At 44.2% G+C, this 15,889-nt stretch overlaps 1 protein-coding gene across 2 annotated transcripts in view; it reads left to right on the plus strand.

Moving 5' to 3' along the window:
- MOGAT1 (monoacylglycerol O-acyltransferase 1) overlaps positions 1-15,889 on the plus strand; it is a 46,075-nt gene that overhangs the window by 15,819 nt on the left and 14,367 nt on the right. For both annotated transcript variants that reach the window (XM_083178079.1, XM_083178078.1), the window contains 3 exons: positions 10,154-10,332; positions 11,017-11,221; positions 13,973-14,147. In XM_083178079.1, the coding sequence (XP_083034205.1) occupies positions 10,154-10,332; positions 11,017-11,221; positions 13,973-14,147 (559 nt within the window). The remainder of the gene's footprint in view (positions 1-10,153; positions 10,333-11,016; positions 11,222-13,972; positions 14,148-15,889) is intronic.

Consider the following 15,889-nt stretch of genomic DNA (forward strand, 5'->3'; position numbering starts at 1 on the left):
TTTGGAGGACTTCAACGGCATCCGTATCTGGCTGGCCCCCGTGGTTGACAATTGCTCCCTGCAGCTATTTACTGATGCTGCTGGCGCGACGGGTTTTGGATGCTTTTTGGACGGTAGTTGGTGCGCACAGACATGGCCCTCTTCGTGGTCTGCTAAGGGCCTCACGAAGGACATGTTGCTTCTTGAGCTGTTCCCGATCATGGTGGCAATGGAAATCTGGGGCGCACGGCTTGCTAATCGCAGTGTACTCTTTTGGTGCGACAACTACAGCACAGTGCATGCGATTAACAACCAAAAAGCCAAGTCGCCTTTAGTGCTAAGAGTGTTGGCACAGCTATTCCTGCAATGTCTACGTTTTAACATCCTCTTTAGAGCTAGGCATGTCCCGGGCACTCAGAACGGAGTAGCTGACGCGCTTTCGCGATTTCAGTGGGAACGCTTTAGAGAGCTGGCGCCTGATGCTGACGTTGTTGGGGTCTCGTGCCCGGTTTATATTTGGCAGGTCATCAGCCCGGACTGGAGGGGCTAGCGGAATTATCGGTAGCGCCGGCTACTCTTAGAACATACCGCCAGGCTTGGTCGGAATGGGAGGCTTTTTCTGGAGGGTCGGCACAGCCAGGTATGCGTGGTAACAAGCTATTCCTATCTTTTGTCTGGGGGCTGTACAAGGCAGGAAAATCCAGAGCTGTCGCAGCGCGGTACCTGGCAGGAATATCATTTTTTGCGCAGCTGAAAGGGAAGCATGATTTTACAAAGTGCTTCCTAGTGCGTAGGGCCTTGAAGGGTTGGGCTCGCATTGCTCCTGTAGCTCCCGATTGTAGACGCCCCATTAGCTTCCCTCTTTTGTTATCCTTGTTGGATAAAATTAGTTTGTTTGCGGACTCCGAGTTTGAGACGTTACTGTTCAGTTTAGCCTTTTCCATGGCCTTCCATGGGGCTTTTAGAATATTAGAGCTGGTTTCGGCATCGAAAGTTAAAGTTGCTGCGCTGTTATACACAGACATTCGCATAGATGCAGGGTCTCTTTGGTGCAGGATTAGACGATCCAAAACTGACCAAGCAGCGAGAGGGACGTGGGTGCATATAGGCTCTGTTATACCCAAGTCAGCTTGTCCGGTGGCAATGGCCGAGCGTTATACACTGGTACGACCAGCAGGGGCTAAGTCATGGTTGGCACATTACGATGGGTCTCCCTTGACTAGATATCAATTTACCTGGATGCTCAGGAAATGGTTGGGTAGCCTGGGTCTGTCGCCAGGGGAATTTGGCACCCACTCCTTCAGAATTGGAGCTGCAACATCTGCTGCTAGCGCTGAGCGGTCAGTTAAGGAAATTAAGAGGCTAGGGCGTTGGCGCTCAGCGACATACAGAAAGTATATTAGGCCTCACCTCCTGCCCTAAACTGTCTGTGCATGTATGGTTTCCAGCTGTTTGGTTGTACTCCTATGTTACCCCTGCCCGATTGTTTCCTACTCGGGGATTAGCCACGCTCTGTTGTTGGGCCAGCGTCCGGAGTTTTCACGCTTTTTTACCTGAACTGACGGACTGAATTCGGCTATTTCTGATTCGGCTAATTCGGCTTCAATTAAGAGTCCCTCAGCAGGTTCAGACGTTTTTTCCTCCGGCCGAGTAATCCCTTGTTTTCCAAACTCCCATCCAAACCCATTCCTCCCTTTGTTTGTGGCTTCCCTTCTGTGTCCAGGAGTGGCTTCAATTGGCATTGAAGCATTTCAGCACCAAATTGTGCAGCAACCACCAAATTCTTTTTTTCTTTTGGCAGACCCTTCTAAAATTAGTGAATTTATGTTCCGGAATACTAGAGGCAGGCTCTAACTGATGTAACATCTCCTTCTTTATAGGTGTGGGCTACGATGCATGCAGAGTATGGATAGTTGGGCACTCCTTTGTGCATTGGGCGGCCAGGTTGATAACTGCAGGCGAGGGCCCCGCATGTGATTTTGGTCATTTGGTGAGGTGGATGGGCGTGAGAGGAATGTCCTGGCGCGAGCTAAGGGCATTCCTACTGATGAAGGTGAAGTGGTTTGGCTTGCCAGAAATATTGGTGATACACCTTGGTGGTAACGATCTTGGGAAAATGTCCCAATTGCAGTTGCGGGCCCTGATTATTGATGACCTGGCTGCCATTAAGGGTGCCTGGCCTAGATGCACCCTGATCTGGTCCTTTGTGGTCCCCCGGTTGTGTTGGAGAGGTGCGAGAGACTGTAGGGCCATAGATGAGGCCAGGAAGAAATTGAATTCAGCTGTTGCTAAATGGGTGATCGGATCTGGGGGGGCTGTGGTACCACACGAACGTATAAAGTTCAGGCATCATCAGCTCTTTAGGCCTGATGGGATTCATCTAGTTAAGGAGGGTCTGTATTGGTTCATCGAGGACTTGCTTGCAGTTGTAGGTTCGGTCCTGTAGCAGGTGGCGGGCGGGGGCCTCTGGGCAGAGGCCCCGCGTTGGCGGGAAAGAGCGGCAAGTTATTGATTCAAGAGGTTTATCAAGTTATGTTATTGCGTATTTGGTCATGTTGCGGTGCGCTCGCCTCTCATTTGGCTTAGGCCTTCGCTAGATTACCCGACCGGGGATGGCGAACCCACTCGGAGGAGTGGCAGCCAGTGCTGTGGGTTGAGTGGATACCGCTTTCTATGTTAGATTGATTACGCATGGGAGTTGGGTGGAGCTTAGTTAAAAGCCGCTCTTTTCTGGGCCACCATTAAAAATATAAAAATAATATAAAAATAAATATAAAATAAACAAACAAATTAATAACAAAAATTAGCATAAAAATTCTTTCTAAATAAAATTCAGCTAACAACTGTTCTGCCAAATTCAAGTCTCCGTGTCTTTATTTATTACATAGAAGTATAAGTATTATGTGACATCAGAACATGCTTGGGGTCACACATCTGCTATTACAATGTTTAATATACACAGACTATATATATATATATATATATATATATATATATATATATATATATATATATATATATATATATATATATATATATATATATAATTTGTATAAAAAATTACATACAAAATTATACATCAATTAATGAAGTTGATCCATCAGTTAATCCATATATAGGGGAATACATAATTAATTTCATGATACATAGAAAATTAATTAATAAAAAAATAATAAATAAAAAAATAATTGATTAATTAATCATAATGTAATTCTTATATATATATATATATATATATATATATCCCCCGAGGCATTTTCCTCCAATACAAACAGCCCTTGGCCCCAAAAAGGTTCCCCACCCCTGGTCTAGGGGGGGGGGGGGGGGGGGGGAGAGAGGGGGAGAGAGAATCTTCTAAAGCAAGAAAAACCGATAAACCGATGTGTATAATGCCAGCTTAAGCTATTATAATGTACTAATATACAAGTATATGCATCCTACACACAATAAATTAAACTAGTAAACCCGCTCAAAGCGGATCGCTCAGCACTGCACAGCAATGTGTGTGCTGAGCAATCTGTCAGGGCCAGTGTTCTCCAGTGAGAACATATTAACCCCTTCCTGACGCAGCATGTTTTTGCCTTCCTGACAGAGCCCTTTTTTTTTTTAAATCTGACATGTATCACTTAAGTGGGGATAACTTTTTTTTTTTGCTTTTACTTATCCCAGTGATTTTTAGATTGTTTTCTCGTGACACATTGTACTTCAAATTAGTGGTAAATTTGGGTCGATACAGTCTGTGTTTTTTTTGTGAAAAATACCAAAATGTCGTAAAAAAATGGAAAATTTAGCAATTTGCAAAATGTTAAATTTTCTGCTTGTGAGACAAATAATCATACCACTCAAAATAGTTAATAACTAACATAGACCATATGTCTACTTTATGTTTCCATCATTATTTCAACTTCCTTTTAATTTTTTTGGACACTAGGAGGCTTACAATATGAATAGCAAATTTTCAAGAAAATTTCAAACGCTGATTTTTTTTTTAGGGACCAGTTCAGTTCTGATGTGACTTTGAGGGACTTGTATGTGAGACACCCCCATAAATGATGCCATTTCAAAAACTGCACCCCTCACAGTATTCAAAACAGCATTTTGGAAGTTTGTTAACCCTTTAGGTGTTTCACAGGAATTAAAACAAAGTGTAGGTGAAATTTCAAAATTTCATTTTTTTTGCAGATTTGCAATTTTAATACATTTTTCTAAGGAACACAGTAGATTTTACTAGAGAAATGTGACTAAAAATTGATTCCCCCAATTCTTTTGTTTTCATAAATATCCTATATGTGGCCCTAGTGTGCACGTTGACCAAACCACAGGCTTCATAATAGAAGGAGCACCTACTTGATTTTGGAGCCTCCTTTTTATGAGATTATTTTTTAGGCACCATGTAGGTTTCTAGGCACCATAAGATGCTAAAAGTTAGGAACCCCCCCACAAGTGACCCCATTTTGCAAACTACACCCCTCAGGGAATTCATCTAGGGGTATAGTGTACATTTCAAACCCCCAGGGGTTTCACCAATTGTGGTACAACTGGGCAGTGAAAATGACAAATTATTTTTTTTTACACAAAAATGCAGTTCTGGCTCAAAATTTTTCATTTTCACAAGGAATGAAGGAGACAAAGCACCCCAAAATCTGTGCCCCAATTTCTCCTGAGTACGGCAATGCCTCACATGTGACCAAAAAATACCATTTGGGTGCATGGCAGGACTCAGAAGGGAAGGAGTGATTTTTGGATTTTGCAGCTCAGATTCTGGTGGAATGTTGGTGGGTGCTATGTTGCATTAGCAAGACCCCCGAAGCACCAATACAGTGGAACCCCCCCACAAGTGACCCCATTTTGCAAACTACACCCCTCAGGTAATTCATCTAGGGGTATAGTGTACATTTCAAACCCCCAGGGGTTTCACCAATTTTGATACAACTGGGCAGTGAAAATGAAAAATTACATTTTTTTACACAAAAATGCAGTTCTGGCTCAAAATTTTTCATTTTCAGAAGGTATGAAGGAGAAAAAGCACCCCAAAATCTGTGCCCCAATTTCTCCCGAGTATGGCAATGCCTCACATGTGACCAAAAAATACCAGTTGGGTGCATGGCAGGACTCAGAAGGGAAGGAGTGATTTTTGGATTTTGCGGCTCAGATTCTGGTGGAATAAATGGTGGGTGCTATGTGGCATTAGCAAGACCCCCGAAGCACGGTGAAATTATGAACCTAATAATCCATAGATGTGTGGTATATTTTAAAACACTCCTTTATACATAGGCCGGGTTTGTCGGGGCAAGTGTCACACTGGAAAATAGTTTGCTTTCTTATTCCCTTTTTATAGCAAACTTTGCACCTTTTTTGTGTCCTGCCTTTTTTTCCAGTGGAGGGGATTTCATCAGGAAAATGCTGCCCTGGTACAATACGGGGGCCAGTACTAGAAGTACTGGGGCCCTCTGCCTGCTGGTTCCCAAATATTAGGCCCTTTATGACTTCCTCTTGAAAGTGCATAAATGTCCCCCTCTGGCTGGTAGAACGGAATAGCACGTAAGCGTTATACAGTGCCATCTGGATGATATACACGGCCAGCTTCTTGTACCAGATTTTTGTTTTCCGCAGGGCACTGTACGGCTTCAGTACCTGATCTGAAAGATCCACTCCGCCCATGTACCTATTGTAATCCAGGATACAATTAGGTTTTGAGGTGTGGGTACTGGTACCTCGTACAGGGACGGAGGTGGTACTGTCTCCGTGAATTGTTGTCAGTATAAGGACATCCCTCTTGTCCTTATATTTGACCAACAACATATTTTTTGGTGCATATTCCCCTGCTTTCACCCCTTCTCATTACTTGGGCAATGTGCGTTTTTGGGAGGCCTCTTTGGTTCTTGCGGACAGTACCGCAAGCTGCTGTACCTCTTGAACCAAGGGCCTTAAACAGGGGGATGCTGGTGTAAAAGTTATCCACATAGAGGTGATAACCTTTATCCAGGAAGGGGTGCACTAAATCCCAGACAATTTTTCCACTAACACCTACGAGGGAGGGGGGGCATTCTGGCGGTTCAATTCTTGAATCCTTCCCTTCATATACCCTAAACCTGTGAGTGTACCCTGAGGTGCTTTCACACAGCTTATACATTTTTATGCCATACCTTGCCCTCTTACTGGGAAGGTACTGGCGGAAATTAACCCTTCCTTTAAAATGTATAAGGGATTCGTCTATGCAAATGAATTTATCTGGGATGTACATCTCTTCAAATTTGGCACTGAAGTGATCAATGACCGGCCTGACTTTGAATAGCCGGTCAAAGGTGGGATCATCTCTGTGTGGGCACTGTGCATTATCGTTGTAATGCAAAAATTTAAGGATTAACTCAAAACGAGTCCGGGTCATGGCCATACGGTAAAGTGGGGTGCTGTACAGAACATCTGTACTCCAATATTGCCTAATTTCTGGCTTTTTTACTATGCCCATATGAAACACCAGACCCCAAAACGTCATCATCTCTACTGCATCTACAGGGGTCCACCTAGCAAATGATGACGTGGGGTTTTGAGCAATAAACTGCTGGGCATATAAATTAGTTTGGTCCACCATTAAATTTATAAAATCATCAGAGAAAAATAATTTGAAAAAGTCAATTTCTCTGAGACCTGTGGAATCAAATTGGATTCCTGGGATGGCCAAAAACTCAGGAACCTGGGGCTCAAAATTGTCTGGTGGTGGGGTCCATACGAGATCAATTATTGGGGGGGGGGGGTGTCTCAGCTGCTCTACGGGGGCGTCTTTGAGGGGGTCCCTCATCACTAGAGGAGGAAGAGGAGCTTAAGATGAATCCTTCAAATTCCCCGCTTGCATCACTGGCTGTGTCAGAGTCAGAGGCAAGCATGGCATATGCCTCCTCCGCTGAATACATTCTTCTGGATGACTGGGATGACATTTGGGATGACATTTGGGATGCCATTTTTATTTTTGTGTTTCTGGTAGTGAAATGTTTCAACACGTGTATAGTGTAGGGGGGGTACAAACTTTATTTCTATGTAGTATGTAGTGTGTAGTGTGTATGTAGTGCAGAAAAAAAAAAAAAAAAAAAAGGTCCTGCGCCAAAAATTGAGCACAGATGTTGGTCAGTAACGTCCGTCACTGAACAGCGCTCAAAGGCAACAGGAATTTGATCAAAAAAATTTGATCAAAAAAAAAAAATAATTAAAAAAAGACCCCACAGCACCCTCAAAAAAAAAAAAAAAAAACGTGATCAGTGATGCGACACTGATTACCAGTGAGGGGCAGCAGGTGCACAACCTTTGGTGCAACTGGCAGGTATATATAAAAAAAAAGTATAGAAAAAAAGTATGAACCGCAGGCACGGCCAAAGCTGCTGTACAGGGAGTGTGTAATTCTCCCAATAATATAAGCAAAAAAGAAAAGAATGGATGTACAGCGCTAGGTTGTCTGAAAAAGTATGTACTACCACATGTTGATAATCAAAACATTTATTAATAAAAATACAATTTTAATGAGAGCTCTCATAATAATTCATAACAATAGAAATATATAAAAATTTAAAAAATGTATATAAACATACATGAAACAGAGGCTCTCTGATGCAAGTATCTCCACAGTAGTCACCAATAAATCTTATATTTACCAAGGGGAGACGGGGGGAGGGGAAGTCTCCTTAATGATCTGGCTGCAAAGGTAGTGTCCCAATCCGGGTAAATGCCCAGTATATCCAGGTGATCCAAGCAGATAATTTTTATGGCAGTCCTTTTGGTATGTATGTACCTTGCATGACACTGCTGCTGTCTGCTGGTTTAAACGAAGTCCTGGAAGCAATGGATGAACCGGTCCGGATTAATGTGCGGGATAAGTGCAGTCCTTGGTATTGTGCAAAAAGGCAAATGGCAGTTAGGTGCGGTGGAGAGGTGCTGGATACTGCTCAACGCGTTTCGACGCTAGCTCGCGTCTTCATCAGGAGATGATCACCTCAGATATAGTGATCAGCACAAAAGGGGGGGGGGCAGCAGACACAAAATATAGCACTCTCTATCTCTCTCTATCTCTCTCTATCTCTCAATGACACTGCAGCAGCAGCACTGACAGTTATATGTATAAAAAATAACCCCTGCACCCCCAAAAAGTTGCTGGGGGTGCACAAAAGGGGGGCAGCAGACACAAAATATAGCACTCTCTGTCACTCTCTGTCACTCTCTCTATCTCTCTCTATCTATCACTCTATGACACTGCAGCAGCAGCACTGACAGTTATATATATATACAAAATAACCCCTGCACCCCCAAAAAGTTGCTGGGGGTGCACAAAAGGGGGGCAGCAGACACAAAATATAGCACTTTCTATCACTATCTCTCTCTATCTCTCTATCTCTTACTATTTATCACTCTATGACACTGCAGCAGCAGCAGCACTGACAGGTATATATATTAAAAAAAACCCTGCGCCCCCAAAAAGTTGCTGATCAGTTAATTTATACTGATCAGCACAAAAGGGGGGGGGGGGGGGCAGCAATCAGTTGCACACGCAGTACAGCTGTATATATATAAAAAATATATAGCACAATCTGTCACTATCTCTCTATCTCTCTCTATCTCTCTATCTATAACTCGAACACACTGCAGCAGCACAACACAGCACAGCACAACACAGGAAGTCACAAGAAGTAACAAGATCCAGGAACGCTACAAGCAGTGATCAGTTAAGTGTTTGCAAGGATCAGGTCAGTATATCGCGGCAGATAGGCACGGTGACCGCACTGCACGCAATTCCAGACCGGAATGGCGTCTGCAGTGCAGACACCGTTAGTTTTAAATCACCCTCCATGGCTGTGATTGGTTCGTCGGTCCGACGAACCAATCACGGCCTTTGGGGGCGGGTGAAGTGAGGTGGGGTGACACCAGTGTCACCCTTACACCCCGTGGTGATTGGTGCTGTACAGCAATCACCACCGATCCCTGTGTCACCGGCGAACGTTATTCGCCGGTGACACAGAAAACGCTGTAATTGGCTGTTCACACTGAACAGCCAATCACAGCGATCGCCGACGGGGGGGCGGCATTGCAGCCCCCCCTGGGCATGCAGGGACATGTCTGCTGTCAGGGACAGCAGACATGTTTAAACTGTCACCGCGTCTATAGACGCGGTGACAGTTAAATGGCATGACGTACATTTATGCCATGTGTCGGGAAGTACATCCCGGCCATGACGTAAATGTACGTCAAATGTCGGAAGGGGTTAATAATGCACTGCGTGAAAAAAAAAAATTGAATGTCCATAAGTAACCCTTGTGACCTGGTCCAAATTTCACTTTGTCTTTCTTTCATTGGATTTGCTTGGAAGAGAAAATAAAGGAAGACAAACAATATAGGCCCTGATTCTGGTTCACTTGTAAAATAAAATTCTCTCTACCACTCATGGAGAAAACCTTGTGCACTGCAGGGGGCAGATGTATCACGTGCAGAGAGAGTTAGATTTGGGTATGGTTTGTACTTCAAACGTATATCTATATTGTAGTGTTCAAATAAAGCAGCCAGTATTTACCCTGCACAGAAACAAAATAACTCACCCAACTCTAACTCTCTCTGCACATGTTACATCTGCCCCACCTGCATTGTACATGATTTTGTCCATTCGAGAGAGAATGTGCAAGTAAACCAGAATCAGGCCCATAATGTAGTTTGGAGTCAATAGAAACCACAGGTGTTCATGCAGGAAAATGATAGTTGTATCCCGTTTGTAATCTCCTGCCACCAGATTAAACATAGTAAAAATCTCCATACACAACCGGGCTCCCTTTGGTGTTTTGCGTTAATGATTTGCAGTCGTTAATCGTGCCTACACAGTGACCGATGTGTGCCAAATCCTTCAAAACTGGCTGTTCTCTTTCTGCATGCAGAACAAATTAGCAAACAAGATGAACGAGCAGCCAGTACACCCATTGCATCTTTATCATGCCCGCACACACAGACCGTTTTGAAACGATAGTTTGTTCCAAGTAGTAGGAAATGGCCATATTTAAAAAATATATATCTATATGTGTGTGCGCACCCTTTTTTTTTTTTTTTTTTTTTTTATATATAGAGTGTCCTGAGCAGGTTCTCTTAGATGTGCAGAAACCATACTAGGCCATATAATGACTCCTGTCTCCTTCTCCCCGCTCTCTAGCCCAGTGCTGCGTGGGAATATTTTTCCTGTTGGTCCTCGCCAGGTTTTGGCTTGTGATTGCTCTGTATGTGCTCTGGCTGTACCTTGACTGGGAGACTCCTCAGAATGGAGGCCGCAGGTGCGAATGGGTACGGAATTGGACGGTGTGGAAGCATTTCAAGGATTACTTCCCAATCAAGGTAATTTTCGTTACAGAGAATATAGATTATGTTTTGTGGGAGAGGAATTCATTATTTGCATATTTTAAGTTTATCCAATTTATCATGCACCCTATGGGATAATCTTGTAGTAACTGGTGACCTCTAGACTCCCTTCTAGCTCACCAAATTGGGCAACCATGTTTATATAACCTTAAAGATGGCTGGAACAGCTTTGAGTAATCCTATCTTTTTAGCTGAGTATAAGCTTGTGGTGCAGAACACTTGGCAGTGTGCCTCATACAGAGCAAACTGTTATGTAGGCAGCATTAATGAACGTAGTAGTGAAAGGGCTTTACTTCAATGCCTCCATTCATGGGAGGATCCGCTCAGCACACCATGTCTCATTGATCAGTGCGGGCTGCAGGCAGGATAACCTGCCTACAATTATGTGTGCACATGCTACAGGTGGACTAGCCTGCTATTCTGTGTACCTGTGGACTAGCATATCATTATGTGTGCGGGCGGGCTGAATCGATGGAATTTGCCTAAAGGGGTTAATTTAAAAAAAAAATGCATTGTTTGTATGCCAACAAGAAATGCATTTCCTAATGTGCTGAAAAACCCATTTGAACATATTTAATAATGCAGTTAAATGTACAGTATGTAACTACAGCCTGGGAATTTCTCTTTAGTAACTGGTCCCTTTTTCTGTTCTTTATCCAGCTACTTAAGACGGCTGACTTGGATCCACAACACAATTACCTGATGGGGTTCCACCCTCATGGTGTTCTTGTTGCTGGGGCTTTTGGGAATTTTTGCACAAACTACTCAGGGTTTAAGGAGCTTTTTCCAGGCCTGACTCCTTTCTTGCATATTCTTCCATTCTGGTTCCGCTGCCCCTTCTTTCGAGAGTACGCAATGTCTATGGGTGAGTAAGGAACTTTATTTAATGCCTATGTGTAGACTTTATCGTTTTAGTTGGAACAACAAGTTGTACAAGCTCTGTGTTTTTTAAACTAAAAACTTATTTCAAGCATGAATACTATTTTTCCACACATAGGGCCTTATTCAGATCTGAGCTCCGTACAAATTTGTTTGGAAAATGGGCAAAACCATGTGCACTGCAGGTGGGGAAGATGTAACCTGTGCAAAGAGAGTTAGATTTGTGTGAGTTATTTTGTTTCTGTGCAGGATAAATATTGGCTGCATTATTTTTACACTGCAATTTAGATTTTAGTTTCAGCACACCCCACCCAAATTTAACTTTCTTTGCACAGTTTACATCTGCCCCACCTGCAGTGCACATGGTTTTGCCCATTTTCCAAACAAATTTGTACTGAGCTCAGATCTGAATAAGGCCCATAATGTATACTGGTTATATACTTGTCGCCAACGTTGAATTTCATCCACTTAGCCAATATTTATGAAAATACAAATCTGCGCCTATATTGCAAGCTAATACGATCAGAGCCCTTCTCTGTACGCACTCTGAGTCATGCATACAGGGAAGGGGAAGCCTGTTTCAGATGGATCTCTTGCACCTGATATTGGTCTGGGGCAATTGCTGACACCAATAATGCCTGTTGACGAAAAAAATTTGGGCTGCGCACCTTTCCACTTGAGGCTGCACAGATGCCCTCATTGGCCCTAAGCCAACTTGCTTTAGCATAAGGTAGTAAATCTGGATTCCACAACATCACACAAACAGCCACTTAATGGCTGCAGTTACACTTGTATATTCAACCAACCATGCAATGCTCAGCATAATAAATTATACATATTTTTTCAGTTAGTTTCACATATAGCGCAGCATATTCCTTTGCTCTTTACAATAGGAAACCGTGATAAAACAAACCTGGGTAGTAACAAACTAACATAGAGGTAGGAGGGCCCTGGTAGCAAGCTGATGCTGCTTTCAGACCGCAAAACTGGCTTTGACCCTGTAGTTGAAAACGTTTCCAATAACGGGTCTGCCAGGTAAAACCCCTTTCACAAAGCATCTCTTAAACGGTATATTACCGTTTAAGTGCGTTGTTTTTTTTTTTTACACTGGCAGACCCGTTTTTGGAAACTTTCCAAATACAGGGTCAATGCCAGTCTTTTCTTGTAAGAAAGAAAGACACTTTTTTTCATGAGTGCTTACGACCATACTGCACTGCCGGGAGGTACGGGGGGGGGGGTTCTTAACACATTGCGGGGGGTGGGTGGGGGGAGTCGACCTGCGGGGGGCGGCTCCAGTGCTGTGAATATTTAATGAGCGCTCATTAAATATTCACTGCGCTGAATTTAGGACCCAGCTCATTGGCTGGGTCCTAAATACCGTTTCAGACCCGATTTTGATGCCAAAATACCGGGTCTGAAACCGGTAGGACCCTCAATTTTAAAGTGGTCCTGCACCTTTCAGACCGCACAGATTACCGGTTTAAAACGGTTAATCGGCAAAATACCGGTTTTTAAGTGCGGTCTGAAAGGGGCATAACAAGCTTATATAGGGAAAATAGAAGGGATACATAAGGATAGGATTCCATAGCATGGAAGTCCCACCAGATTACAAGACCATCCTGATGGGATGGAATTGGTTATGAATGCTAATAGAGGTTGTGTGGGGGTTCTGGAATATGATAAGCTTGCCTGAAGAGGTGAGTTTTCAGGGAACACTTGAAAGTTTGGTGGTTAGAGGAGATTCTTAATGTGCGTGGAAGGGCATTCCATATGTTGGGTGCTGCCTGAAGAAAGTCCTGCAATTGTAAATGGGATCTAGTAATGAGTCTGGATGAAAGATGCAGAGCTGAGAGGTCTGGTGGGAATATATTTTGAGATAAGCGAAGAGATGTATGTTGGTTTAGTCAAGTATTTTATATTGATTACAGTAAAATGCAGGCAACCAATTGGGGGGTACTGACAGAGTGGACGTTGAACGTCTAGCTAGGAAGATCAGCCTAGCAGCTGCATTCAAAATGGATTGTAGTGGTGAGAGCCTTTTCTTCGGAGACTATTGCAATAATCCATTTGTAAGATAATGAGTGCATGGATTAGAGTTTTTGCAGTGTCTTGTGTAAGAAACCTGACGAATTTTGGATTTTTTTATTTTTAAGATGCATGTTTTAGAGACCGATTGAATGTGAGGAATGAAGGACAGTTCAGCGTCGAGGATGACCCCTAGCGCAGCGAGGTTGGCAACTACTCTTGGCTGGTGGGAATATAATTCTGTTTTAGAAAGGCTGAGTTTGAGGTGGCGAGATGACATCCAGGATGAAATGGCAGAAAGGCATTCAGAGACATGGAACAATACTGATGGTGACAATTCAGTGAGGATAGCTAGATAGATGCGTATCATCAGCGTACAGATGATACTGAAAACCAAAAGAGTTGATTAGTTTGCCAAGAGAGGAGGGGGACCAAAGAAAAGCTGGGGACCAAAGATTGAGCCTTGTGGTACTCCAAAAGATAAAGGTAGTGAGGAGGAAGTAGAATCGGAGAAACGAACACTGAAAGAGCGATTAGATAGGTAGGATGCGATCCAAGAAAGGGCTGTGTTCTGAAGACCTAGGGATTGTAGTGTTTGACACGCCGAGAGATCTAGAAAAATAAGAAGTGAGAAATAGCCATTAGAATTATTTAACTATAAACCTGTACATTCTGTTGTAGGTTGACCAAGGTCTTTATGCACTTTTCACAGGTCTGGTGTCTGCTTCCAAGAAAGGTGTAACTCAAGTGCTGAGCAAAGCAGAGGGTGGAAATGCTGCAATTATAGTGATTGGGGGCGCTGAGGAGTCGCTGGATGCCCACCCAGGAAATCTCATTCTTCATATCCTTAAGAGGAAAGGATTCATCAAAGTGGCACTGAAGCGAGGGTGGGTCCATAGGTGGCGATTTATGTTTTTGCTGGTGGGTGCTCAAGCCAAAAATATAGGGGAGTGGCTTCATGGGAAAGGAGCGTGGCCACAAAATAATACCAATTTATATTATGCAGCACAGAAATAAATGCCCCCCCACGGTGCCAGGTACATAAATGCCCCCCACGGTGCCAGGTACATAAATGCCCCCACAGTGCATGTACATAAAAGCCCCCACAATACCTGTGCCGGCAATGAGGGAGGAGGAGTGTGGTGGGATATGGGAAGTTGGGCCACTGCTGAGCTACTCAGTGCGCGGCAGCTCCTCACAGGCTGGCGTGCCCCACGTCCGCGTATTACTCCATGGACGGAATACACTCTTTCTGCTGTCGCGGCATACTGTTTCCCAGACGGCAGGTCCGGCGATGCAGCCACAAATTAGCTAGTTAATATGGCGGCCCAGCACTGGGACTCGGGTCCGTGGGTGCTCGGGCCTTGAGCACCCACAGAATCGGCGCCTATGGGTGGGTCACCTATTTGTGATGGTCCTGTATTGCGTGTAATATCCCAACCACTAATCCTAGTATGAGATCTTTTGGTACTCTTTACTTAGAACGGCGCCCACGATTTTGATCGTGGGCATCGTTAGTAAAAAATCGTGGCCATCTCGGGCATTGAATGCACTAAAAAATCGGGTGCGATTCAACCGACGAGATGCCCGAGATTTCCCATAGGGAACAATGTTAAATGTCTCAATTGACCCAATTTTCCTGTTCAATGCCTCAATTGACCCGATTTTTCCATAGGAAACAATGTTAAATGGCCCACAGAGGCCAAATGGGCACCCTGAAGTCTGAAATGGCCCCCACAATTGTTAACGCCACCCCACGATCAACGTGAACCCGAAGCGTGGCGAGCGCAGCGAGCCCGCGAGGGGCGGCGGTACGCGTCCTACGACCTTTTCATACCCCCACTATCCACGTCGGCGTGGAGTTGAGAATAGAAAGTGTGGCGAGCGGACGCGGACAGCTGTGAAGCCCACAAGGGGACGCGGATACCTGTGAAGGTATCCGCGTCCCCTCGCGGGGCTCGCCACGCTTCAGGCTCGGTGGCTCGCTGCGCTCGCCACACTTTCTATTCTCGACTCCATGCCGACGTGGATAGTGGGGGTAAAAAAAGGTCGTAGGACGCGTATCGCCGCCCCTCGCGGGCTCGCTGCGCTCGCCACGCTTCGGGTTGACGTTGATCGTGGGGTGGCGTTAACAATTGGGGTGGCCATTTCACACTTCAGGGTGCCTATTTGGCCTCTGTGGCTCATTTAACATTGTTTTCCTATGGAAAAATCGGGTCAATTGAGGCATTGAACAGGAAAATTGGGTCAATTGAGACATTTAACATTGTTCCCTATGGGAAATCTCGGGCATCTCGTCGGTTGAATCGCACCCGATTTTTTTAGTGCATTCAATGCCCGAGATGGCCACGATGGGCGCCCTTCTAGGTAAAGAGTACCGATCTTTTTTCCGGAAACACGATGGTGGGAAAATTCTGAAAATGCCCTAATATAGGGACAGATTTGCTGTTACTTGGTGAAAACTTCATGCACTTGAAAATGACATCCGAGTTTCTCACCCTTATAGTCAAAGTGAAAAGTATTATTAAACCAGGAGTGGGGTAGGGGTAATTTTTTAATTAAATGGTTTATCGTTTCTAGCTTTAATATTGTAGAATGTCCCACATACATGATAGGTAGCATGTGATTG

This window comes from Crinia signifera, chromosome 3 (genome assembly GCF_055691185.1).
Source record: "Crinia signifera chromosome 3, ASM5569118v1, whole genome shotgun sequence".
NCBI lineage: Eukaryota > Metazoa > Chordata > Amphibia > Anura > Myobatrachidae > Crinia > Crinia signifera.